This window comes from Gossypium raimondii, chromosome 12 (genome assembly GCF_025698545.1).
Source record: "Gossypium raimondii isolate GPD5lz chromosome 12, ASM2569854v1, whole genome shotgun sequence".
NCBI classification, from domain to species: Eukaryota; Viridiplantae; Streptophyta; class Magnoliopsida; order Malvales; family Malvaceae; genus Gossypium; species Gossypium raimondii.
The window spans coordinates 51,625,488-51,652,577 of NC_068576.1; the positions used below are offsets into that span (position 1 = coordinate 51,625,488).

The 27,090-nt window shown below is 32.9% G+C and overlaps 3 protein-coding genes across 3 annotated transcripts; all 3 read right to left on the reverse strand.

Annotated features, from left to right (window-relative positions):
* Positions 1 to 4,327: 4,327 nt before the first annotated feature.
* On the reverse strand, positions 4,328 to 5,803 carry LOC105764978 (dolichyl-diphosphooligosaccharide--protein glycosyltransferase subunit DAD1). Its single transcript, XM_012583829.2, has 5 exons — positions 5,636 to 5,803; positions 5,498 to 5,545; positions 5,008 to 5,095; positions 4,882 to 4,925; positions 4,328 to 4,636 (listed from the first exon to the last, which is right to left on the reverse strand). Exons 1-5 carry the CDS (start codon positions 5,723 to 5,725, stop codon positions 4,553 to 4,555), a joined length of 354 nt encoding a protein of 117 aa, XP_012439283.1. The 5' UTR covers positions 5,726 to 5,803; the 3' UTR covers positions 4,328 to 4,552.
* Positions 5,804 to 6,238: 435 nt separating this feature from the next.
* LOC105764979 (uncharacterized) lies at positions 6,239 to 8,776 on the reverse strand. The gene is made up of 5 exons (XM_012583830.2): positions 8,629 to 8,776; positions 8,437 to 8,510; positions 7,487 to 8,121; positions 7,144 to 7,255; positions 6,239 to 6,662 (listed from the first exon to the last, which is right to left on the reverse strand). The coding sequence occupies exons 1-5, from the start codon at positions 8,701 to 8,703 to the stop codon at positions 6,623 to 6,625; spliced, it is 936 nt and encodes a 311-aa protein (XP_012439284.1). The 5' UTR covers positions 8,704 to 8,776; the 3' UTR covers positions 6,239 to 6,622.
* Positions 8,777 to 20,599: 11,823 nt separating this feature from the next.
* On the reverse strand, positions 20,600 to 21,145 carry LOC105762260 (uncharacterized). The gene has a single exon (XM_012580141.1). The coding sequence runs from the start codon at positions 21,143 to 21,145 to the stop codon at positions 20,600 to 20,602; it is 546 nt and encodes a 181-aa protein (XP_012435595.1).
* Between the last annotated feature and the right edge of the window lie 5,945 nt (positions 21,146 to 27,090).

Consider the following 27,090-nt stretch of genomic DNA (forward strand, 5'->3'; position numbering starts at 1 on the left):
CATATGGTTCTAATTTGGAATAAACTGTTTTTGTAGATTAAGATTAATGGAAAATAATCATTTATGATGTTTTCTTTCTTCTCCCTTTTTCTTATGGTCAAGTATACTTAAAATTTATTTTTTTTTCTATTTTTTCACAAAAAAACTCATTTGGCGTCAAACGTGAGGGAATGCTAGACGTTTGGTAATTTATCCTCCGGCCAGGAGAAAAGATACCATTGAAGCAGTCAATCCTATGCATATTGTATGCACATCTGGTTGCACAAATTACATAGTATCATAAATAGCTACTCTGAGGATTACCCATCCGCAAGAAGAGTTTATAAACAAATATAGATCTTTGGTATCACTCTCTATACTGAGATATACCATAAGACTAATAAGTTGATTCGAGATCTCGCTATCAACCTCTTGGCCTAAAAAAAAAATCTTTCTCGATAAAGCCGGTTGATTAGGATAAAATTGTATCCCTTAGTAGTTTTTTTTTCTACTCAGCTAAGCACACCATTAATTGTTCTTTAATAATTTTTTTAATATTTAAAAATATTAAATAATTTTATATTTATTACATTTAACTCAATATATAGAAGTTGTAGCTTAGCCCACTTAATATTCAGCATTTCTTGATATTTGTAACTTTTTTGAGTATTCGTCATATATGTTTTATGGTTCATGTTTGATGTTTGTGGTTGTCTTTTTAATAACATCATCTCCCTGATTTAAACATGTACCTCTACTTAAGAATAAAACATGTCCGATCATTATATCCAAAACTTATATCGGTTTCATTTATACCAAAATATCCATTTATTTTTATTGGGTATAACCTATTGTTTTAGTTTATTAGGGAATAGGACCTGAACTATTATCAAAGACACATTTAATAACTTTGGGGTTTAATCTAAATCAAATCAGATGAGAAAGAAAGAGATAATGAATAATCATAATTAAGGTAGAATAATAAATCACAAATAAGTAAGTAAAAGGAGATAGGAGATGGTGGAGGACACAATTAGTTGAATTTCTGGGAAGAACATAATTAGTTGGGAGAGTAATAAGAACAGGTAGCATGGCATGGCATGCATGCCTAATGCCTTTGTTTCTTTCAAACACTACTGTACTTCATAATGTTTTACATGGAACATAATAACCATTCATTAACCACATCATATCTTATCAACAAAATTCAATAGGTGAAAAAGGTTTTTTTTTTTTTCAGTCCAATTGATTAAATCTAATCATTGAATTAAATAAATTATTCAATAAATATATAATTAATTTAATGGTATTATTTCAAACTCATCATTTATATATAAAAATATTTTTAAAATTATATCAAAAAATAAATATATACATATAATTTTTTACTTCAACGATTTTTACTAGTTCACTAAAAATTGGATTCATAATAATCACTCCTTTTATGAAGTCAATTGACCCGTTTTTTAGGAATGCAATCATCTCTGCTTTTTGGGGCAAAGTTTTCTTAATTTTCTGTCCATCATGTAAAATGGTATAATTATAATTTGGGGGTAGACTGTAGTGCGGTGCATTTAGTTCATGCTATAATATTTAATATCACAATTATCGTTGTTTTTATACTAATTACAGGTAAACGCATCGTCCATCCAAACTCACCCGAAATTAAAAAATATATATAATTTTTTATACATCAATTAAGATACATGATAATTTTATACTTTATTTGTAAAATTAAAAATTTCATTTGTTGTACCAAAAAGAACATGCATCATGACAAGTATATTTGCAGTTACTTGCTGATGATATTTAATTATTAACCCATACTTATTATATTGAATTGGGTTACGGATTAATCGGTATAAATTCAATTGGAAAAAAGTTAATATAATCTTATTAATGATAAATAGTATTATTACGATCATATTTTTGTTTAATATTTAAATAAAATAACTAAAAAACCACTATCCAAGAATTAAACAAATGTTTCTGGTTGAATAAGTTTTTTATTTTATCCACATTCAGAAATTTTAATTAAAATTAAATGTATTGATTTTATTTTATTTAGTTGCATTATGCTAGTTTGAAATTTAGAGAAAGGGTTTCTTAAGCTTTGAACTCTTGACCTCATAAACTAACTTAGAAACTAAAAATGTGGAAGTGAATTTTGTGATTAGATCCGTTATTTTTATTCAATGTGATGGTAAGATGTTTATTTCTATAAATATATAATTATGAGGTGTCAGAAATCTAAGGCTGATTAATTAATTACATGTGAGGGAAGAACAACTGTAAATTTGGTTTAGAAAAGAAATAAATAAGAGAAAGACAGGCATCATAAATCAGGTTTAGTTACCAAGACATGGCAATTTTTAAAACATAGTTGGAGCACTCACTCACCCTAAACAAATGCATCTGTCTGTCTCTGAGTATCGTTACAAGCAAGATGAATACAATTTTTGGACATTTATCAATGTGAGATGATACGAAAACCTCGTGCATCTAACATTATTATATAATAATATTAATAGATATGCTGTTGGGGGGTGTGGTAATCTAATCCCCATTGAAACTTAACATCAAAAGAGTGAAAGGAAAGCATTCTCGTGCTTTGTTCAGTGCGTTTTTGGTTTAACAAATGGGAAGCTGCACAACCAACAATAAACATCGAATACAAGGAGACAAAAAGAAGGATTTTTTTCTTTTAAAAAAAAGAAGAAGCTTTGCTAGTATTTTCTGATGTTTTCTTCACTCAGCATGTGAGCTGCACATTATATATACACTAACTACATATTACTGCCTTTGTAAATCTCCAGAAACAGACATAAAATATTAGATGTATGTCAGGTCTCTTTGTTATTTAATAATGGAGTGTTTTTTTTTTTTTTCCACAACTTCTGTGGCTGTTAGGACTCTCATTAAGGCCTTCGTAAGAGGCGACACCACCCACCTCATCGCATTTCCACTCCACGGATCTCTTGCTTGCTAATGGCTCAAATATGTCATATTGGATAAGGTTAGGCCCAATATAAGCAATAGCCTCATGAGAATGCATTAGATTTGACAATTCCTACATGTTTCATGTTTTTTTTTTCTTTTTGGAAATAGAAGAGAAGGAAGTTCTAAAGCCGGTGTTACAGAAACAAGTCGTGGTAAAAGTAAAACCCGCTGCATCGATGTGAAGGATGGTTTCAATCTCGTTTGTCCTAGACCTTCCAATGTATCAGCCGCACGATTAGATATGGTTTATTTGGACCTGTCACTGCCTATGAGTAACCTGAATAAGGTTATTTACCATGCTAAGATCTCTCCTGATCATTTCTTTCCCTGTCAGAAGCTTCACAACGGTTTCAACATTATTCAAGCTTCAAGCCTTCATACACCCCCCACACCGCAGGCCCTAAGCTTCGAGTCATCCTGATCTCCAATCACCTTCAGACTCCGCAGCTGCTCTATTTCCACATTGTCTTGCAGCACTGTATATTTAAGCTTGAACCAGCCTTCCTACGGTTTCTTCCACCCAATTTGCCTCTCCATCATGTATGGTCTTCTCCCTCCATCCTCATCTGCCCTACTCACATACCTTATCCGAGTTGGCATCTCCGACAGCAAAGATTATACAATTTCTTACTCAAGCCCGCATATCCAACAAAATGGGGTCATTCGCCATTTCACGCTTACATCTTTCATTCATTATATTTATAGCATTAATTTTTCATGTTTATGTAAATATATGGCATCCAAAATTTGTTTATATGTAATGTCTACGGATAAATGAAGTAGGGAAAATGTTGAATTCGCATACGTTTCAAGCCCATGCATTGCCGATTGTAATGGTTGCATCGACTCTCCGTAAAATTATCCAATTAAGAATTGATGTTATGTTTCAACAAGGTAAATAGAGACCTAACTTCTTATCATAAAAATTGATCAGTCAAACCATGCATCATACAATTCTCATTGGCATATGCAACAAAAGGGTTTTTGCTCAGTCTTAGGTCTTGGCAAGTTACTTTTCTGCTCAAGGTTGCAACACTTTAATTGAACGAGCACCAATAAAGAACTACAGTGGCAAGTATATTGCTGTAAGAGAAATTTAAGCAGTTGGTAGGCACTTCCTAGTCCACGTACGTGCTTCATCAGTCCTACAACTTTCAAATGATCCATGTATATCCTAGATTAGAAAATCATGAGCCAGTATATGCTCTTAGTAGATGTAAATTTCTAAGTTGAATTTAAGTTCAATATGAATTTTATGTTTTTCTTTTAAAATTTCCAGCTACAACTTGTCAAACTATGCATGAAAGAGATCCCAAAATATAAAGTGCTTGTATAAATGACAATCATGTAAAGAAATCAGAACGATCAAATCTATACTCAAATGTCTTTTGTTTCTCATCAAGTTATCTTGAAACTCTTTAGCCAAAGATAAAATATCAAATTCCTACTACAGTTCTGGATGTATGCTCAAGCTCATAATGATGATCTAAGAACTTCATTTCATGCTAAAATTATGAATCACGGCCGGAAACTGAGAAAACACGCAGTCCGGCAAAACCTGGAAATTATGATTTTATCCAAGGAAATTCATGATCACCAAATGGAGCACCAAGTTGCAAAGAACAAAATCTGCAAAAGCTCTCTCAGGTGGTAGATCCTGCAATTGATATGAACATTTTCAAGTTGAGGATTTAACATGCAATCAAATGTTCACACCTATATACATACACCCAGTTGAATTCCCCCCAAATCCAAAAACTTCAAAGGAGAAAAGATGTTATTCCGTGAGGTTAAATTGAACTCCTCAATTTGAAGTTGGACGGATAATAAGACCATCCAATTTTGTTTTTATTCTCCTGCCCGAAGAACTACTGGAATGTAAGATAACTTTGAAATGCTTACCTTGAATTCCTTGTTTTCCTTGTTCACCTGAATGCGAAGACAAACTGCATCAATCAAAACCACAAGGGTGTCAGGTAAGTCTTCTATCTAGTAAAGCCAAAGAGCGATGATGCAAAGTCCACTTACCAGCAAGGACAGCAGTCCCAACACAAGAAAGCACTCCAGAAAGAAAAGAGTTGAAAGGAAATGATCCCACACTAGCCATGTAAACCACCTGTGGATCCTCAAGGTAACTCAAGATTTAACACTGTACAATGAACTAAACTAAATATATTCGATAGAATTACACAAACAAAATCAAAAGATACACGACTCAGTACAACAATTAAACAGTCGGCAATCGTTTGACACTATTATAAGCTGGTTTTCATGGAATTTCATTCAAAACATTGAGCATGATTTTATACAAACTCATTAATTCCTTCAATCTATACTTACATTTCCAATTTCTTATTCTGATTATCTATTTTTTAAGTGCGTTTCAAGGAAGACAGCTACGATGGATTAAATATAGAGCGAAAGCAAAGAATTAGAAACCCCAGAAGAACAAATCAATGTATTTCAGTCACTAAAAATGAGGGAGAGAAAACGGATTTCTAAAGATGAGCGAAAGTACCTGGATCAGAGCAGTGAAGACTGCGAAACCCACATACAGATCAATGATCTGTACTTAGAAAACCCCAAAAAAAACACACAAGGATTAGAAAAAGGAAGTGAGAGCTAAAAAGGGAAGGAAGGAGAGTGCAAGAGAGACCTTGAGATTGACTGGAGTGGCAGCATAAGCAGAGCGAAGAGAATGGAATAAAGCTTGAGCATTTTCTTTGCTGGATGATGTTCTCGCCATTTTTGCTCTACCCTAATTTCCCAATTGCCCAAAGGGTTTTCTATTGCTGAACTAGCTAACGCCTCACTGAATCGTCTCTCTTATAATAACAATGAACCTTTTTTGGTCAACCGAGATCGAATGTCAAGATTCAATCTCCACCATTCATTCTTCTTATTTTATTTAAAATATACATTAATCAGTTTATAAAAAGAAGAAAGAAAAAAAAAAGCTAACTGATGCTAAAATTCATCAAATCACTAGTTTATCAACTCGATAATTAATCTATATTATTAAAAATATATTTAAAATTAATTCAACTAATTCTTTAATTCACCAGTTTGTGAATCAGTCCATACGATATTTCTCTTCATACTGATTAATCCGATGATTAATCCTACCATAAGAATTCAGTGATAATTCTAGTAAATTTAAAAGAATTAAATGTTTAGAATTTATTAGCTACTAATGCAATGTGATTATTCATACCAATGATGTTAAGTGGATTTGAGCTTATGTTGAATCCAACCCAAATTAACAAAAATGAATGTTGATCACTTTGCTGGCCTTCCCATTACTTTTAACAGTACAAGCAACACATAATAAGCAGTGCAATCCAGAGTATCTAACAAAGTAACATGCCTAAGCGAACTTAGCACTATTTAGACTCCAACACAAATCCCTATTAACAGGATCATCAGCAAAGCTGTTCCTTAAACCATGCAGCCGTTATCTGATAATTTCTTGAATTTGTTGCAAAATCTGAGCCTCTCTACTACACTTCGTATCTTGGTCATACGTTCTCATGTTCCTTTCTCGCCCACCAAATAAATGTAGGGATTCCATGCAATGTGCAGGACGACTGATATCAGGGATCTCGCCTTGTAGCAGTCCACATTGCACAATAAGAATTGCTTATCACTGCCTTCTCTTAGCAATACTCTGCTCCACAAGGTACCTGCATATCAATGTTAAACTTCTATATGATTACAGAGCTCAGCACAACTCTATTATTTTATTTGATACATACGTTTAAAAGCAATGTATTGGCAGAGTTAACAAAATACTTTTACATCTGAGATAGGGAATGTACTGGCATTACCCAATGAAAGAAATAGTCAACACATCCAGCAGGCATGTATCAACCTAATTAATAAATTCTCTTAAGAGATCACATCAGACTGGATACCTGATTCTTAGTGAATTATACTTGCCATTTAAACAAATTATCACAAATATGTATCCCACAAGACATATTTATTAATTTCAGATGCTTGTGAGTTACTTATTAGTATTAGCGTTAATACAAGACCGTCTGAGATGAAAGATATATTTTTGCAAATGCTCATTCATCATAATCATTCCGGGAAAAGAAGAGAAGAAAGAAATGTATTCAGGTTTCTGACAGTTCGGAGAAGTGGCTTAGTGGAATCACTTACTTTCCTGTATAGAAGCCGGCAGAATACCATGCATTTAAAAGTACAGTGAGATCAGTTTCACAACTAGTACTTTGATTCATTTCCTCTTCACCATCTTTCTTCTCCTTGTTCTCTGCATTCAATGCAAATATAAATCTATGAGAAATTTAATACACATCAAAATAGTGCTGAACAAGATTCAACCATTATTGAATAACAAAAAAGGCAAGAGTATACTAATCAACTTGGGCTAAATTTATGGGCATAACACTTCACTTTTCCTAACATATTACAGAAACAAGCTTGAGACGGTAAAACAAAAAGCCCGATAACTCTTTACGACACTTGGGAAAGCCATAGTTACCTTCATTTACATTAGGATTAATAGAAGCTTTTGTTGTCATAGAGGATATAGCTCTTTCTGCAGCTCCCATAGCTGTTTTAACAATGTCGGAATCTATGAAAGGTGGTAAGTTTCCATAAGCCACTGCACCGTTTGGTTCAGTGCTAATTTTACCAACAGATGTCCCAGCCAAAGAACAGCAAGGATATGATGTGCATGTTGTTGCCAGAGATTGACATGCATATGGGCAACACGAACAGATGACAGTGGAGTGTGAAGCTTGACTTGTAGGAATTGGATACTCCTGAGAAGCACAGGAGGTACTCCACTGTGCAGCTGTGCTAGAACCCTCACCCGAGTATTGATAATTCCAACTACCAAATTGCTGAAGCTGCTGCAGAATCATTTGCCTCTTGTCTTCAACCTCATAATACTGGGTGAGTAATTGGTTATAGTCCTGCGCAGCTTGCGAATCCGAATAGGCCTTATTCCCATCTTGCTTATCCTGCATTGGCAGACTAGATGAATCTATGCAAGTCTCAGGAGTCTGTAACTTTACAGTATGATTTTCTTTAACTGGTTCAACATCCTTCGCCGCCTCCATTTCCATCCCAGTATTGGCTCTGGAACTGCTGTTCTCTCCTGCATCCCTGGGTCTTTATAAACCAGAAGTATGTAAAAATGTAAGTAAACAAAGAAAATTTTAAGTAACCCTAAAGAAGGAGAAAGGCAATAAAGATGGGAAGAAATCAAACTGGAATAACATATCTTGATTCTTGAAATTCAAAATTATCAAAATTGAACTTCATATCAACATCACATTTGATCAAGAAGAGAATTATTACATTCCCAAGTGGTTAAAAAAATATACCATCAACAGTATATTTCATTCAATAATAATTTGTGAATATCAACCAAAATCGTATCTTCTGCAAATAACACAGGAAAAAGGTAACTAAACAAAGGCTTACTTTATGGCCTCATCACCGGTTTGATGAACAGAAACAGAGACATTGGCCTCACTGTTTTTCTTTCCATGCATTTTCTGCAGCAGAAATGCATATACCATTAAAACAACAACTAATTATAAACTTGAAAAAAGTTTGATTGTTGCAACCACAAACCCAAATTAAAATAAGCGAAAAGAAGAGGGAGGGGGAAACCTTATATTTGGACATGGCGTTGTCGAAGGCATCGATGAGGGCGGAGTCGTCCCAAAGCTCACTTTCTTTACCCATGTTTTCATTCGAAGGTTTCCAGAGCAGTGGCAGGAAGGGCTAAAACCCCTGCCCCCTTTCATAGTTTCTTTTGGGCCTTAAGCCCTAAGCCCCCTTGTGCTTTAGTCACGGTATTCTCCATGACGGTATATCTACTATTATAAACCACTTAATTGTGTTTGTGTTAGGTGTTAATCGAGATAATAAGATTTTCATGCCTCTTTAATTTTTCACCTTTCAATTTTATCAATAAATAAAATATATTATATTATTTAAATATATTTTAGTCTTTTTATTTTTTAAAGACACTAAAAGAATTACATATAGAGGATTTTAAGCTTAAATGTGATAATGGGTTGGGCTCATGTAAGATATGTAGTCAATTTTTCAAACTCGAGTCCAACCCAATTCAAAAAATGGGTTTATTTTTGTCCAAATCCAACCCAAATTAAGAAAGATAAATCAAGCCCTACTAAACTTTTCCATATTTGATTTTTTTTAGATTAATTTTTATTTAAAAATATTTTTTTTAAATATATAATACACTAAATGTACTAAAAACTACCAAAAATAAATGTTTTCTTACACATTAAAAATACATTAAAGAAGTATTTATATTAAAAATATTAACATATATATAATAAATATTTTATTATATTAAATATATCTTTTAAATTTTTATATTTTGGGTTAAGTTATTTAGAGCCCCTTTGGATGGGCGTTTACCTTCAATGCAGTGTGTTTAGCTTTTTTTGGTCTTACGTTATAATATCGTTATAATATATAATCTCAGTACTACTATTGTTTTTACACTAATCACAGGAAAATGCACCACTCATCCAAAGAGGCCATTTGTTGGGTAGGCTTTTTTGGGCTTTAGATAATGAATTTAATTATTATTGCATGAGTGATTCAATATAAATATGTATAATTATTATTTAATATATATAATTAATATAATTAATTTTTATAATAAAAATATATTATGAGCCGAGCTTTCGGCCAAACAAATATTACCTAAATCCCAATTTATATAGAAATCGGACTTTAAATTTTATTCAAAAATTTATATTTTTATTTAAACCCTTTCATTTTTAAACGAGCTTTCAGATCTAGATAGATGGTCGGGCATAGATTTGGAATGTGCTTTGAAATGATGTGTTAAACATGAAGGTTATGTGTAGTTGTTGATTTTGTGTTTAGGCTTTACAGCCTCTTTATCACCAAAAAGAAAAATTATCCCAACCTTTTTAATGTTTTCTATAAATTTAATTATTATCTAATTACAATGATTTAAAAATATAAAATGTTGTTTGAGACAGAGCGTAAGCGACGTAGAAAGTTCAGATGGACCCCTGAAATTTAGTCCAATGTAGGCCCAATATGGTTTTCTCAAGTCTAAGTCTTCTTTGTTTTTTTCAATTAGAACTACAATGCTAATTCGGCTTTATTGGCAAACGGCAAAGTGGTAGGCGAGAAGCATCGTCTTCATTTCTTTTTTGCTGGCGTTATAAAAACTAGAGTGAAATAGATTTGTCAACACGTAAAATCAGAAACACCCAAGAAAGATTCTAATGTTATTGTATAAAAATATCTGGATGGTGTTAGGGGCATAGTTGGGGGCTGACAGAGACCCGACTGCTAAAATAGAAAATTATTTATTTAAATTTTTTTTTAAAAATTAAAACTTTAAATTAATAAAAATAAATTTATACTTTTCAAATTCATCCTCTAAAAAAATTGTTTAAGTTCCCGTAGATAGATAGTGTGAGGACGGAAGCGTTGAAGAAAAAAAGGGCACATCAATTTGCATAGAATAAAAAATTTTGAAAAAGTGGAATTATTCAGTGTAGAATAGCCGGCACGTGGAATATTTAATTTTCTTTTTGGGTCGACTACTTGGCCAACAAGTTTATGAGGTCACCACCCCACAATTATTGTCCATCCAACTAAACAAATATCTTTTACCCAAGTCTTTCTTTAATAGGGATGTTGAAGTTTTCGAATTTCCAATCTTATTTTATATAAAACAATTTGTATTTATTATTATATTTTTAATATTAATCTTATTATAATTTTTTATTATGTTTGTTTTTTATATAATGTTTAAAATTAGATATAGTCCATTTCAACTTTTAAATAAGAAGACAATGCAATCATCGTATTTAAATTCATGACTTCCTACACTAACAATAATATCAATATCGATCGAGCTAAAACTCAATCGGTTAATACTATAGAAAAATAGTCAATTCCTTACCATTTATATGTTTGGAAAAACAAAGGTTGTTTACTATGAAAAGATTATAAATGATTGACATGTTTAATCCACTAAACAACATCGACTTTTTTACAATTTAGGCTCCATTTGATTTTTGTTAACACAGGTTGTTTTTATTTTAGTTTTATGAAAAATGAAAAATACTAAAGAAAAATTGTATTTAGTTTAAATTTTAAAAATTATTTAATATATTAAATAATATGTTTGTTACCCTTAGTTTAGTGTAGTAGTTACACAAATAATTATACTCAATTCCAATTACCATGCTGCTTTCAAATATACTCCTACTTAATTTAAGTTTAAAAGTTATTTTTATACCATAACAATAATATTTTAATTTTAGGTCATATATATATATATATATATATATATATATATATATATTATATGTTATTTTATTAATCTCATTTAAACAATCATAAATTTTATTAACGAGATAATTATTCACACATTTTGATCTACTAAATAATTAACTAACTTAAATTGTATTATTATACCCTATATCCTATGAGACGCATGAGTCTCCTCCCTTAGTAGAGTGACTTGTTATAAAGATCCTCCTGCAAAGGTCTAGTTCCACGTCCCCGCTTAAGTTATACCGACTTACTTTTCTCCCAAATATCACAGCCTTGAGACTCATGCGGTATATATATATTAGAAAAACCCCACGAAGGCACCCATCAATCCATCACATCTTATAGCTCCTTTACCTAGTCCCTTCAAGTCAAATCTCATAGCACCCTAGGCTAACACCTACCACCTTACCATGGCCCTTAAGCTCGGTGGATACTTAACATCACTCTGCTTAGATCTCTCTTCATCACCTCTTTAAGTCTCCAAGTATAGCTATTCTCTACACCTCCTACAATATGAATCGTCCTCGCCCTAGCAGCTCTTTACATCCAATATGGTGTAAGCCGTCATTACAAGCCACCATCATATTTTATGTTGTAACAAGTATTTATTGTGAATTAATTGTAATTGTTTTAACTAATTTACAAAACATTTATTATTAATTATCTATACTTGGTCAATAATCAAGCATTGATGATAAGGAGTACACGTTCAATGTTAGAGAAGGAATAACCTAACAAATATAAAATGCTTGAGTAAATAAATAAAATTGCATGGGATGTTTTATTTTTGTTAATTATACTAGTAATCATATTGTTGAATACTACTAACATATTAAATTTGATGATTTCATTTCAAATAGTTGTTTAGAGATTTTTTCTCAATTACAATTGATCGTTTTTATAATAATTAATATGTTTTAAAATCATGTAGTTATGTAATTACAATTTATGCTATCAAACATGACATAGGAATTGCGATCTAATTGCATTTTGTAAATCAAACACATCTAGGTAATTAGAATTATCTAATAATTACACTTTCATCCAACTACTTCGTGATGTCCAAACACACACTTAATAAATTCATTTTATTGAAAATAAAAAACTTTGACATAAATATTTTAAATGTGTTTGATGATCATGTTATTTTTATCTAATATAAAATTCTCAACAAAAACTTGGTAAATAAGATAAGTTGCCACCTATCTCTTGATATTGAAATTGTAAAGTCGTCTTTTTAAAATAATTATATTTGAAATAAATTATCTCTATTTCAATTTCAACATATTACTTTTAGGGTCAATGTCATATTTGCCTCTTGCACTTTATCAAATCTTTCAATGTGGTATTTACAATTTCTAATGTTTAATGTTCCCCGATAGTTTTATTTTGTCTTCTAATATGGTATTTGGGTCTAACGACATTAATGCTTGACTTGTTAAGACACATAGACCACTCTTACCACGCCATATGTCACATTTGTACAGAAAAATAATATCATATGTCAAGTCAAAGGGCTTTGAAATAATTTTACTGATTTTTCTTTTCCAATGCAAAAAAATTCATACAGCAGTAGAAGCGACGTTAGAAGTAAGTCCGCTGCCTAAAGGTAAGCCCTTTTCAAGTTTGAGTGAAACACTGAAAGAGTGAATATTGAACATTTTCATAGTGGCAATTGTTGTGATGCCAACATTTTCATAAGGAGTTTTGATAAAAAAAAAGAAATTAAACTTTCGCTATGCCTAAAAAATCTATTTTCTAAATCAAATTTTCCAATAGAGATTTGCTTTATGGGCTTGGAATAGTATTCTTGAAAGAATGAAGCTCCTAAAATGATGGTTGTGTTGGAATGTTGGAAATGGTCGCGACATTTTGATTTGGTGGGACTAATGGATCCTTAACATTGAAAGATCTCAAGTTTCAAATAACCCTACCAAGGGGATACTACTTTGGTGAGTGGACTTACTCTAGTGACTCCTTTCCTATAAAAAGGTTTAGGCTATTCACATTGGAAACATGTAAAAAAAGGATGACATAATGTGGTATTTCACAAATAAGATATGAAGTATATAGTGAGGTAAGGGTATAATATACTAGTGAATTCACCCATGAGAGGCATAGTGGATGAGACCTTTAATCAAACCACCAATAAAACAAAACTTTGGAAATCTATTTGGAATCTCAAAACCACCCCTAAGGTTAAAATGTTTGTTTGATATATGTGTATTAATGTTATTGCTTCTAAACAAAATATGACGAAATGACATAGAAGTTTCATGACAGATTGTCATAGGTGTGAGTAGGGTAAGGAATATATGGAAGACATTCTTTTCTATTCCTGTTGGGGATTGATCTGTATAAATAATGAAAGAGAAAAATAAAGAAGATCAAACATACAATTTTTTTTTTGTGAAAAACTCCTCTGAATAAGATAAAAACCATGGACAAAGGAGGTTTCGACTTTTCACTAAATGAGTAAACAAATGAGAGTATAATATGGAGAAAATAAACCTAAATGTACTAAATATACAAACCCAAAACCCCTAAAATAAATCCTTAACTCCTATAAAGTTATCTTAAAAAGGGTACAAAATTATCTCCATAATTACTATGAAAACTCTAGCCAAAACTCATTTGTGGCTACATCTTGTTGCCTCCAAAAGAAAATCATTGTAGTACGACATCTTCAATTACCTTATTAAAACAGGGATACAAGGCATCTTTAAATAGGTTAAGTTTAAAGGGCTAAAATGACAAAAATATCTCTAAAGTAATCAGAGTTCGACTAGAATAATTCTGCTTGGCTGTCAAAATGCGATTGTATTGCTTGAGGAATACACTGTGTCGTCGTGACATCCCATGCATACTCGTCACGACGTCGCCTTTCCATCAATTGGAGAACTCATCATGTCATCACGACGTCCTAACATCCGTCATTGTAATGTCGCCTCTCGTCACAATGTCGTTGTCCTCTACGTCGTAACGTTGTACCTTTTTTTTTGTCTTTGTTAAGTGCCTGTAAACTGTCTGATAAATGTGAGGCACACCCAACAAATCTTCACATTGACTCGTATTTATCATACATTCTTCTCTAGGCCCCTTCATGGGTCAAACTCGATATTTGTAAAATGTGAACCAAGCCCAAACTATTCTTGAACTTGGAAACTAAAATACTTCTTGTCTTCAACTCAAGGTTTTATAATGCAACCAATGCTAGTGATACACGAACGGACGTGTGCTTCACAACAGGAGAGAAAATATCGAGTAAATCAACTCCCTCCACTTGACTGTCACCCTTTGTGACCAACATTGTTTTAAACATTCTGTTTTATCCAAAATTGCTACAATCCAAAATCTATGACTCTAGCAAACTTCTCAATATTGAAATTTGTTCTCTCCATCCCTGAATGAGTCGATTGCGAAATCATAACCTTGCTTTGATACTAGTTTGTTGGGGATTGTCTTGTATAAACAATAAAAGAGAAAAATAAAGAAGATCGAACATACAAATTTTACGTGGAAAACTCTTCCGAAAAGGATAAAAACCATTGGCAAAGGAGAATTCGACTTTTCACTAAATGAGTAAACAAGCGAGAGTACAACATGGAGAAAAGAAACCTAAATGTACTAAACGTACAAACCTAAAACCCTAAAAATAAAGCCTTAACTCTTATAGAGTTCTCTCAAAAGGGGTATAAAATTCTCTCTATAGTTACTACGAAAATTCTCACCAAGACTCATCTGTGATTACATCTTGTCACCCTAAAAAAAGCCATATAATACTACATCTTTAATTGTCTTATCGAAACAATGATACAATGCCCCTTTAAATAGGCTAAGTTTAAAGGGATAAAAAGACTATAAATTTATTGAACTACTATAAATTTACAATTTAACCTAGGTAAGTTCGTATGGTTAAAGCTTAATAGTTATTTGGAAATTGATGAATGATGTTACGTATTTAATAAATTGTTAAAAATGGAATATTGCTAAATTTATTGTGTATTTAATATATTATTGGATAAAAAATGGAATATTGTTGTATTATGAATTGGATTGGATATCTGGCTAAAGTGGAAAGCAGGATTGAGTACATTCATTCTGTGCAAATGAGGAATTGACAGTAAATTACCCAAGTAAATCAGGGGTTCAACATTTGTTGTGAACTTCTATGTTTGCTTTCCATTTAGCTCTCGTGAGCTTCAATTAACTCATATGAGTTTCAGTTTAACCCTTATAGGTTTCAATTCAGCACTTTTGAGCTTCAGTTTAACCCTTATGGGTTTCTGTTAAGCTCTTATGAGCTTCTGTTTAACCCTTACGGGTTCCCGTTTAGCACTTATGTGCTTTTGTGCAGCTTTTGGGCTTCCATATAATATGTACTCATACCCGTGAGACGTTCTCTAATTTGAAAAAGGCTGGTAAGTGACATATGGATATTATTTGAAGATTTAATGATGTTATCGATTTTGAGATGAAATAAGTGAATTCATCATTTGAAGTTGTGATTGGAAAAAAATGTGTAATGAACGATTTACTTAAATGAATTATTATAGTATGTTCGATAAAATTTAAGTTTAAAGCCAACGAACTTACTAAGCTACATTAAGCTTACTTGTGTTGTTTAATGTTCTTTGTAGATTTTCGAGAAGTCGGGAGGTCAGATCAACATATCGAATCACACTATCCAACTTGTTGGTAGATTTTGCTAAACATACTATGTTTTATATGGCATGTATATGATGTTGGTTGTTTTGAAGATATTGTTATGGCCTATATGTGTGAAATTTGATATGTGTAGGCTGGAGTCGAGAATGGGTTAGAAAAGATGCCACAAAATGACCTATTTTCGTCCATACGGGCAGAGACAAGGGCGTGTGTCTCATCCGTGTGTGACACACGGCCTGGCATATGGGCATGTGGCCTGGTCGTGTGTCTCCTGCACCTTAAAATTTTGAAACAGAGTGCTCAGGTTTTAGCACACGACCTAGCACACGAGCGTGTTGCTTGACCGTGTGACCCAAGTCAGAGAGTTACATGGGTAATGACATGGGATGAGACACAACCGTGTGCCTCACATCGAATGCCCACACGGCTTAAGACACGAGTGTGTGTCCCCTGCTTCTAAGAAAATTTTTGAGATTTTGGAAAAAAATTCTCTGAGTATCCGGATTAGTCCCGATTCATTTCCAAGGTGTATATTGGGCCTCGAGGATCTATCTAAGGGACAATACGAGTATTTTATAACTGATTCTTGATATGTAAAATAAAAGTTATGAAATGTTCGTATTTAATCTGTAAGGTTCGGTAATGCTCTTTAACCCTGTTTCGGCGACGGATAAGGGTTAGGGGTGTTACACGACGTCACCCTCTCCGTCAATTGGAGAACTCATCACGACGTCCCTTATCATGACGTCGCCCCTTGTCACGATGCTGGTGTCCTCCACGTTGTGATGTCGTGCCTATTTCACCTCTGTCTTTGTTAAGTGCCTGCAAACTATCCGATAAATGCGAGGCACACCCCACAATTCCCTTTTGCCCAATAAATGTGGAAGGCATCTAGTTTTATTTATTCTCAACCTCCAATAATTCCTTCTTTTTTGTTGATAGGTGGGTTAAAGTTTTGGACATGTTCAATCAGAGTGGGCAAGGTAATAACCTAAGCCCTATTGCTTAGATTTGTTGGAGCATGTGAAAAGCTTGAAATGATTCTACTATTAACAGAATCAAATCAAGTCTAGAGATGGTTTGGTAATCAACCATGGCCAATCACCATGAGTTCATAATCCATAATAGATTTATTTCTTCATCAACAAAGAAGAGTACAACATTCATTGAATAGTACCCTTTAGCAATTAATACAATCAGATTAATACGAATTTTGCTTGGCAGATAAGATAGATGCTTTTGGCTTAGATATCAGAGTCAAGGATGGCAATATTTGATCATGGAATCTGATAATTTGGGTTTGATTAATATGCTTAGTGGTAAATGTGATGCATTTAGGATATTGATGTGATCATTTATGATATCCAACAACAATTGTTATCTCCACACTCTATCATTAAGTTTTGTGAAGGAAACAAAGTACTGGATCGGATGGTTAAGAAAATGATGAATTGAATCTACCCTCCTAATTGAATTGTATTCGTCATTAATGAGTTGAAATATTTGTTGTAATTTTTTTTTTTTGCGAATCAAAGATATTGTTTACATCCATTTTACAATCTACGGAGACTTAATATTTTTGAGTTTCATGATTAACCCTTTTAACAATGTTATTTTCAAAGTTTGGATCAAAATTCTTTCACTAAGAATTTAATGTGTCTTACCATTCTGCTTAACACTTACTTGTTAACATTAATTTTTTATATATAATTCCTACTACTCATACCCACAATCCTTAATTTGAAGCCAATCCTCCTAATTGTTGGAACAATAATAATAATTGACTTAAGACTTAATTTATGTTAAATTTCTATTTTTTTAACGAAAAGAAATTATAGTTAGAGTGTGGGAGGGGCTAGACCAAGGAAAAAAACCCGTAAGAGTGAGTCACTCAAATCCGATCCTAAAGCTTATTCGACATCGAAGTCACTAACTATAGTTGATTTTTACTTCGGTTATTTTACCAAATTAGTCCAAAAAATATTATATTTACAAAAAAAAACCCAGGTTTAAAAACAATCAACAAAATAACCTAAAATGAACAGTACCCACTCGTTTTTTGCACCCATGATTGCCTAATAATTGTGTCAGACTTAAAAAATTAATTTTTGGGTTTTGGCACATCAATGGCGGAACCAGTATTTTTTAAAATTGTATAATCTTGATATCTGAAAAACGAAAAAAAGAAAAACGAAAAAAAATTTGGGTGTTGGCACATCAATGGCGGCACCAGATAAATTAAAAAAATTCTTTTTTATTAGTGTCGAATCGAGATATAAATATCTGAAAAAATTGGTCTTTCTCACATCAATGGCGGCACCCAGTACAAATTTAAAAAAAATTCTTTTTTTTCATGTCAAAATCAGATATAAATATACGAAAAAAATTAAAAAAAAAATTTGGTGGTGGCCTGTCAATGGCCGGCACCCAGTACAAATAAAAAAAATCTTCTTTTTTCATGTCAGAATCATATATAAATTTACGAAAAAAAATTTTGGTGCTGGCCTGTCAATGGCGGACACTTACTACAAAATTTAAATAAAAATTCTTTTTTTAGTGTCGAATCGATATAAATATCTGAAAAAATAAAAAAATTTTGGGTGTTGCCTCACAAATGCCAAGACTCCAGATTTAATTTTTAAAAAATTATTGTCAGAATCAGATATAAATATACGAAAAAATTAAAAAAAATTTGGGTGCTGGCCTGTCAATGGTTGGCACCCAGTACAAATTTTTAAAAAAAATTCTTTTTTTTGTGTCAGAATCAGATACAAATATACGAAGTCATATATTACAAACATTTAGATTTTCTTCACATATTAATTGCCTTTTTTTTTATTTCCTCCTATTTACTATTACAAAATTAAAATCCCCAAGTCCCATATATTTTTTGTAAATTTAGAATTTAGTTTGTATATTTTTATTTTTAAGAATTTAGTCCTTATATTTTTAAATATTACGAAGTCATATATTCAAACAAATAATTATATTAGATTCATTAAATAAATATTAAAAAAAGAAAAAAATGTAAAAATAAAAGAAATATTTGCATAATAAATTTTAAGAAAGTAAAAATTAATATAAAAATTTAAAATTGTTGCGATCCTGGGGACGTCCCCGGCACTGGCGTGTAACGATCCGGATGCCTCCGTCGGCAATGCCGTGTACCTTGCTGAGGCGTTTGATAATTGCCCGGTCCAGAGTCCTGTGTCCCTTCCGGTGTAGTTAAAAGGTGGAATAATTATATTCATTGAAATCGGGACTTAATTGGTATTGCGTGACCAGAGGTGCCGATGGAAAAATATCCTCAATGGTGGGTGTACGTGCTTCGAGGTGGAAGTTCGGGTGGTATGAGGATGATGATCCGGATCGTGTCGGATGTTGACGGTGGAGGTTGTCACCCAAAAAATCTTCAAATGATGGAGGAACTTCATGCACTGGATCCAGATCTACGAACTGTGATGATGAATCAGATACTTTATTTTCGGCCCCAAATGGTGGAACTCGGTTACTACGCGGTTGGGCGTTCCTTGATTGCCATCGCGAAGAATCAGGTCGCCCGTCTCTTTGGATCAGCATGTACTGACCCTGGAATATGAAGGGTTTCCCATGTGCCATATACCATGCTGCGTACTCAGGCGTAGGAGAGAACCCTCCCTCTAAGACATACAAGGGTGGGCGCCTCAAATGTCGCTGATTCCACAGAAAGATATATGGTTCATGTTTCTGTGCCTAATTTAAAGAGTCCCGACCCGGTCCCTTTTTATCCATTCCGTGGACATCTGAGATGTCAACGGGAGGGTTTGGGATAGGCTATGCGCAACCGAATTGCCTCAAAACCCGACCTCCATCGTGCCACTCTACCATATGAAAATTAATCAACAGCACATTAGACACGAACACGTGTTGCTGCTCGACCACCCATGACGGTATGAGTGCTACGAGATCTTCCTGAGTATATGGCATCCATATAAACTGCAAAATAAATACAACACGTTACTCTATATTTTTATTTAGATTTAAAAAATTATATTTGGAATCGTAATTTACGCCATCGCCGGAATGAGTCTCTATCATCATACGGTACACAGGTAGTGGCGGGGATCGTCCAATTTCCGGTACAGTTGTCCATCTAAAAAAAATTTATCAAATTATTTTTCTCATGCAAAAAATAAAGAATATTAATAAATGGCCAGACATATTTAACTACATATTTACCTATTAACAAATGGCCAGACATAGGGTTGATGGCCCACTGATGCAAGAAATGGCATTCGGTATAATGCCCAAGACTGTAGTAGAAGGCAGCAACCGCCCATTGTTTTCGTAGTCAGCTTTGTCGCTCGACAAAGCTCGCGGTATAAGCATGCCAACACTGCCGAGCCCCAACTAAATCTTCCAGCATGCTCGAGATCCTCTAACAATGGGAGATACATTATCGAGACTTTATTTTGATTGACCTCGGGCAAAAGTATCTTACCTATTTGTTTCAGAATGAACGCTCTTGCAGCGTACATAATGTCCATCTGCGTTGGACTGCTCGGAAGATGCTCGAATTTTATATTTCCAATGCAAATTTCAAATTTTACAAGAATATGTGCTTAATATTATATCAGTCGTCATCTTGGAGTCCAGCATTACGAGACGATTGACCAGAAACATAGACACGATGTGGGCATGTTGATCGGTTGTGTCCGGATATTCGATACACAGTGCACAATTTCGGTTCACCCGTCTCCCTAACGTCTATGTCATTTCGAATTCTTGTCGATTGAGGTCGACCTTTAGGATGCCTGCAGAGACTACGGGCAGGCACCATCTCGAAAGCAGGCGGTGGAACTTCCCAGTTTGAGACATCGGGCATTACAAGAAATTCGTTCCCCCATATACGAAATGCGCGTTGCAACGTGTAGATCTCGTCTATGAATTGTTCAACATTTAAGTTTGCTCTCGCACACGCTGCATGAACATGCGCACACGGATATCGAAGAGTCTGAAATATTCTGCACTCACATCGCCTGTTTCGCAGATCAATTGCGTACGACCTAAGTGGAAGACCCGAACGGCGACCGATGTACTCCTGTACTCGGAAAGTCTCCAAGTCACGTGAATACAATTCTGCGTTCATTGTTTGTGCCCTTCGACTATATACCGCCATGGCCTTTCAGACGACCTCTACGTACACGTGCCTGGCTTCGATCTGATTAGCTTGTTTCAACCCCATCTTAGGCATCAATGTCGCCAACCTATAGAATGTTACCGAGAATACAACAGAAATCGGGAGATGGCGTGTGCGCCTCAATACAGAGTTGACCGCCTCCACGAGGTTAGTCGTCATCTGCCAACACCGAAACCCTTCATCGTAACATTGAGTCCGTTGCCAGTTTTCCATGCTCCCCAACCATATCCGGAGATTTGTTTGTAAAGATGACAACTGAGATTCAAGCCTTGCGAACCTCTGCCTGAATCTTCTAGTTCTAACTCATAGGCTGCATATTTAATTTCACTCCACCAAATTAAAAACAATACAATTTTTGGAAAGTAATTTTTTAAATAAATACAAACAAATTGTTTTACCCATGTTCACAAGTTCTTTTTTCCAATCTTTATTCTTGTAATCTCTATGAAAGTTTGCCGCGATGTGCCGGATGCAATAAACAGACCTCTACGGAACCCCCGATTTCCTTATCGCAGCAAGTAATCCTTTCGATCTATCTGATATAAGACAAATATTGTCTTCTCTGACCACGTGCCTCCGTAAATTTGTGAGGAAAAATTCCCAATACTCGAAGCACTCACGCTTCACGATGGCGAAAGCGATTGGAAGTACATTTCGATTACCGTCTTGTGCAACAGCAATCAGGAGGATTTGTGTGTATTTGCCATACAACTACGTCCCATCCACCTGCAACATTGGCTTGCAATAAGGGAAGGCCCTAACGCACGGCTCGAACGTCCAAAACAACCGGTGAAAAGCTCGTTTCCCCGGTTGTATCTCATTGTCAGGGCTTTTATATGGCAGTGTCTGCAAATCAGTGACTGTGCCCGGCACATACTCATGCATTCCAGCTATCCACCCTTGAAGCTCGTTGTAGGACACATCCCAATCACCATACAACTCTCGCATCGCCATTTGCTTTGCCCACCATGCCTTTGGGTACGACACTTTATACTTGAATCGAGCTTGCATATCCGCAATAAGGACCGACACTTGTATGGTAGGAGACTCTTTCACCAAAGGGATGATGCAGTTGCATATAGTTTTTACATCTAACTTTCTATGGTCTTGCGACATACGAGCAGACGTGCATATGTGTGGACCTTCTAATTTCCTTATCATCCACATCTGTGTCTGCTGCATTAACGCGGCCCGGACACACCATTTACAACCAGTTGACGGTTTCCAACATTCTCCTGCGTACAAAGACTGCGTCAACTTCGTTACTTTATAATCCACACCTAACTTCAAGCTAAGTTGTTTGATAGCATGTAAACAGTCTTTTTTGTTGTCAAATTGTTGCTCTATAAACAACTCGTCTTCATCAAATTCATTGTGAACTAAGTGAGTCGGCACAATATCTGGGTATTCCGAGAACTCGCGTGCAAGAGCTGCATCAGGATCCACGTCGCTCATGAAGGTTCCTGGATTATTTCTTATAACTATACCAGGGCCCGTGTTTCCAGCCGAATGGGGGATCGCATTTTCACCCTCTACCGGCCCTTCCTCGTCTATGTCTTAAGGGATATCATCTAAATCGGGGTCACTAAAATCATCGTTGGGATCATGGTGGGACTGATCATCATTATCGGACCCTTCATCACAATCTTCTATGGTGGCCAACACCTCTAGATGGATCTCTAGACAATGACTCGAGTATGGGGTGTTTTACGAACATCCACCAGTGTTTGGATTTTCGGGAGTTGGCGTTGACAATACAAACCCTGACTGATCTTCCCAAGGGACGTTAAGATCAAAATCAATTCCGGAGCGCTGGCTTGCTGGAATTACCATTTGAATGGGATCCGGTTCAGTTATCTCCGCGGACAACTCAACTGGATTGGGATTTTCTATACCAGGGGGCAATAAATTGCTATCATTGTACCTAAATCATCATCATCTACAAGCTCCATTTCTGATAACTTTAGCGGATCAGTTGAAATAGGAAATCTATAAAACAGTCTTGACATTTGCTTTCCGCAACGGCTTGCTATCTTTGTACTGATTTTTCGTTTGAAATCCGACAGCGAAATCTGTTTGTTGAATCTCATTCCTATTTTTTTCCAGCTTTGGAATACACATTCTTCTTCATTTGTATTTATCATTTCACCATCGAAATGAATATAAACAAAAAGTATTTGAAAACTCATTTTCAAAAAAAAAATTTACTTTCTTTTAAACAGAGGGAAAAAAGAACTTTTCAAACTAGACAAATGGAAGATGAAATGACCTATATATATATATATATGATTGTACTGGGTGTCGGCCATTGACAGGCTAGCACCCAAAATTTTTTTTCATTTTTTTCGTATATTTATATTTGATTCTGACACAATTTTTTTTTTAAATTTGTACTGGGTGCCGACCATTGACAGGCCAGCACCAAAATTTATTTATTTATTTATTTTTTTCGTATATTTATATCTAATTCTGAAACGAATTTTTTTAAAATTTGTACTGGGTGCCGGCCATTGACAGGTCAGCACCCAAAAAAGTTTTTTTTAAAAATTTTTGTTCGTATATTTATGTTTGATCCTGACACGAAAAAAAAAGAAAAACATTTTTTTAAAATTTGTACTGGGTGCCGGCCTATATTTTTAATTTTTTTCGTATATTTATATCTGATTCTGACACGAAAAAAAAGAATTTTTTTTAAATTTGTACTGGGTGCCGGCCATTGACAGGCTAGCACCCAAAAATTATATTTTTTAATTTTTTTCGTATATTTATATCTGATTCTGACACTAAAAAAACAGAATTTTTTTAAAATTTGTATTGGGTGCCGGCCATTGACAGGCCAGCACCCAAAATAATTTTTTTTAATTTTTTCGTATATTTATATCTAATTCTGACATGAAAAAAAAGAAATTTTTATTAAATTTGTACTGGGTGCCGGCCATTGGCAGACCAGCATCCAAAATAAATTTGTTTATTTTTTTCGTATATTTATATCTGATTCTGACACGAAAAAAAAGAATTTTTTTAAAATTTGTACTGGGTGCCGGCTATTGATAGGCTAGCACCCAAAATATTTTTTTTATTTTTTCGTATATTTATCTCTGATTCTGACACGAAAAAAAAAGAAATTTTTTTTCTAGAATTTGTACTGGGTGCCGGCCATTGACATGCCAACACCCAATATAAATTTTTTTTCTTTTTTTCGTATATTTATATATGATTCTGACACGAAAAAAAAGGAATTTTTTTAAAAATTTGTACTGGGTGCCGGCCATTGACAGGCCAGCACCCAAAATTTTTTTTTCGTTTTTATTTTTTCCTTTTTTCGTATTTTAGTATTATACAATTTAAAAAAAAATACCTGGGTTCCGGCCATTGACAGGCCAAAACCCAAAAAATTAATTTTTTTAAGTTTGACACAATTATTAGGCAATCATGGGTGCAAAAAACGAGTGGGCACTGTTCATTTTAAGTTATTTTGGTGATTGTTTTTAAACCTGGATTATTTTTGTAAATATAATTTTTTTTTAGACTAATTTAGTAAAATAGCCTTTTACTTCTAAGCATATCTCCGTACAGTTGATCCCTACAAATATCACCTTACTCGACAATCCAAATAATTTAACTTTACAATACAATTTCCATATGCATATAGTTGTACAGGTTTGGTGGACGAAGCTTCCCTTCGCTCTTGGACCCTTCTCATTTTACCCGAAACCAAGTACTTTAGTACTAAAAAGAAGTTGATAAATCATAAGAGCAAAGAAATATTTGTACTAGTACGTAGGGCTAATAGCAAATCGATTTTAATTCTACTGTTTGGTTTTATTTTTATTAAATTCCACTTGATTTTTATTTAACTGTTACTTAAATTTATTCAGTTCGATTTATAACATAAATTTTTTTGTTATTGTTTAAATCAAATCAAATCAAATCAATTTTATTTTATTTTATTTATAATTAATTTACAAATTCTTTTATATTTTTATATAATATAAAAATAAAATATTTTAAATATAAATTAGAGAAAATAACATAAAATATATACAAATATACTTTTATTTTTTTAATAATCATTTACAAAGCGATTTGAAATTAGGTTTCGATGCGGTTGGATTACTTTTGATAGTAAACAATATGATTTGTACGCTTTATGTTAAGTTGATTATTTGTTTGTATTAAATTATGAAGTAAAGATTTGAAGGTTAAAATATGCTCTAAATCTCTATACACTTTTTATATTTGGAATTTAGTCTCTACTTTTATTTTTAGGAATTTAATTCTTCTACTTTTAAATTTAAAATTTAGGTCCAATTGTTATCACTATTAAATTTCTTCTATTAAATTTCTTGAAGTGACATTTTGAACTTAATATATATATATTCAATTGGTAGTCATGTAACAATAAAAATAATGTCGTAAATATTGATTAGGGTTTTTTTGTTTGTTTGTTAAAAGCACTTGTTCGAATTCATCATATGATAAAATAAGTTTTTTGTTGTAGTGTTCTTAAGAAAATTGATGTCCACATTTGGTTTATATAATCATCAATATTAACTATTTAGACTAACCAATGACATTATAAAGTCGAGGAACCAAATTATACAAAAATATTAAATCTCAAGTTTCAACATAGTATGGGAGTCAAATTGAAATTTTTACCATGATCTTATAATGTTAAAGAAAAGAAGAAGATGGTAAACTCAAAAGAAATGGAAGCCACTCATCGGTCTCTAAGACTCTTAAGACATTCAGATTATATATAACCACGTAATTTCTTTATGAAAAATTAACAATACTAACTATTTGGACTAATTAACAGAGTTATAAAACATAAAGACTAAATTATGTTAGAAATTAAGATATAGAAATTAAATCACAATTTTAGGCATAACAAAGGGACACAATTGAAATTTAGCCACTGATATAATGTAAAGAGAGAGAAGAAGGTGAGCACCATGACTTGCCATGTGTTGGACTTCCTTTCTTATATAGAGTTAATAATATTTAAATAATTTAATATAATAATATTTGTAAATACTATTAAATAATTTAATATAACGATGTATAAAATAATATTTAATATATTTATACACCTTTTAAATAGTTAATGTCTAGTCTTGATTGATATTTTGGTTAAAAATGTTTTTTAAAAGTGTTACGAAAAATTGTAATTCGTTAATTAAATGTTTTTTAGATATAATGTTGAAAAGTAAAAATTAGTTAATTTATATAATATTTGAATAATTTAATATGATGATACATGAAATATAAATTTAAATACCTTTTAAATAATTAATATAAATTACTTGTAAAATTAATCATACATAAACAAAATATTTTAAAATTTTAAATATAATGATAAACAATATTTTAACAATTTAATATAATGATATTTTAATCATATTTAATTAAATCAATATAGTGATTAATGATATTTAAATAATTTAATATAACCATGCATGAAGTGTTTAAATAATTTAATATTATGATACATAAAATATCGTTAATCTAATTTTTATATAGGGAAGGATCCATTTGTACTAGCGTAAAATTTAAGTAGTTTTACACTATTCTATAACCTTTTATATGATTAATACTTGAATGATCCAACCATTGAATTTATTAAGATGTTTGTACTTGCTATGCATGTAAATTTTTAGCCGATTCGATATCTCTATTATATCGATTTAAAATATTAGCTATATATTAATATATATTCAATGATTGAAAGTTTTTACATAAAAGCAGTGGGTAAACATTTTAATTTATCGAAAGCTAACATGCATGATTTATATGAATGGAGCATGAAAGATGAAATATGTCAATTGGATTGTTAAAATATTAATCGTATAAAAAGTTACGAAAAATATAAAACCACTTAAATTTTATACCGATATAAATGAATACCACTCTTATTTTATATA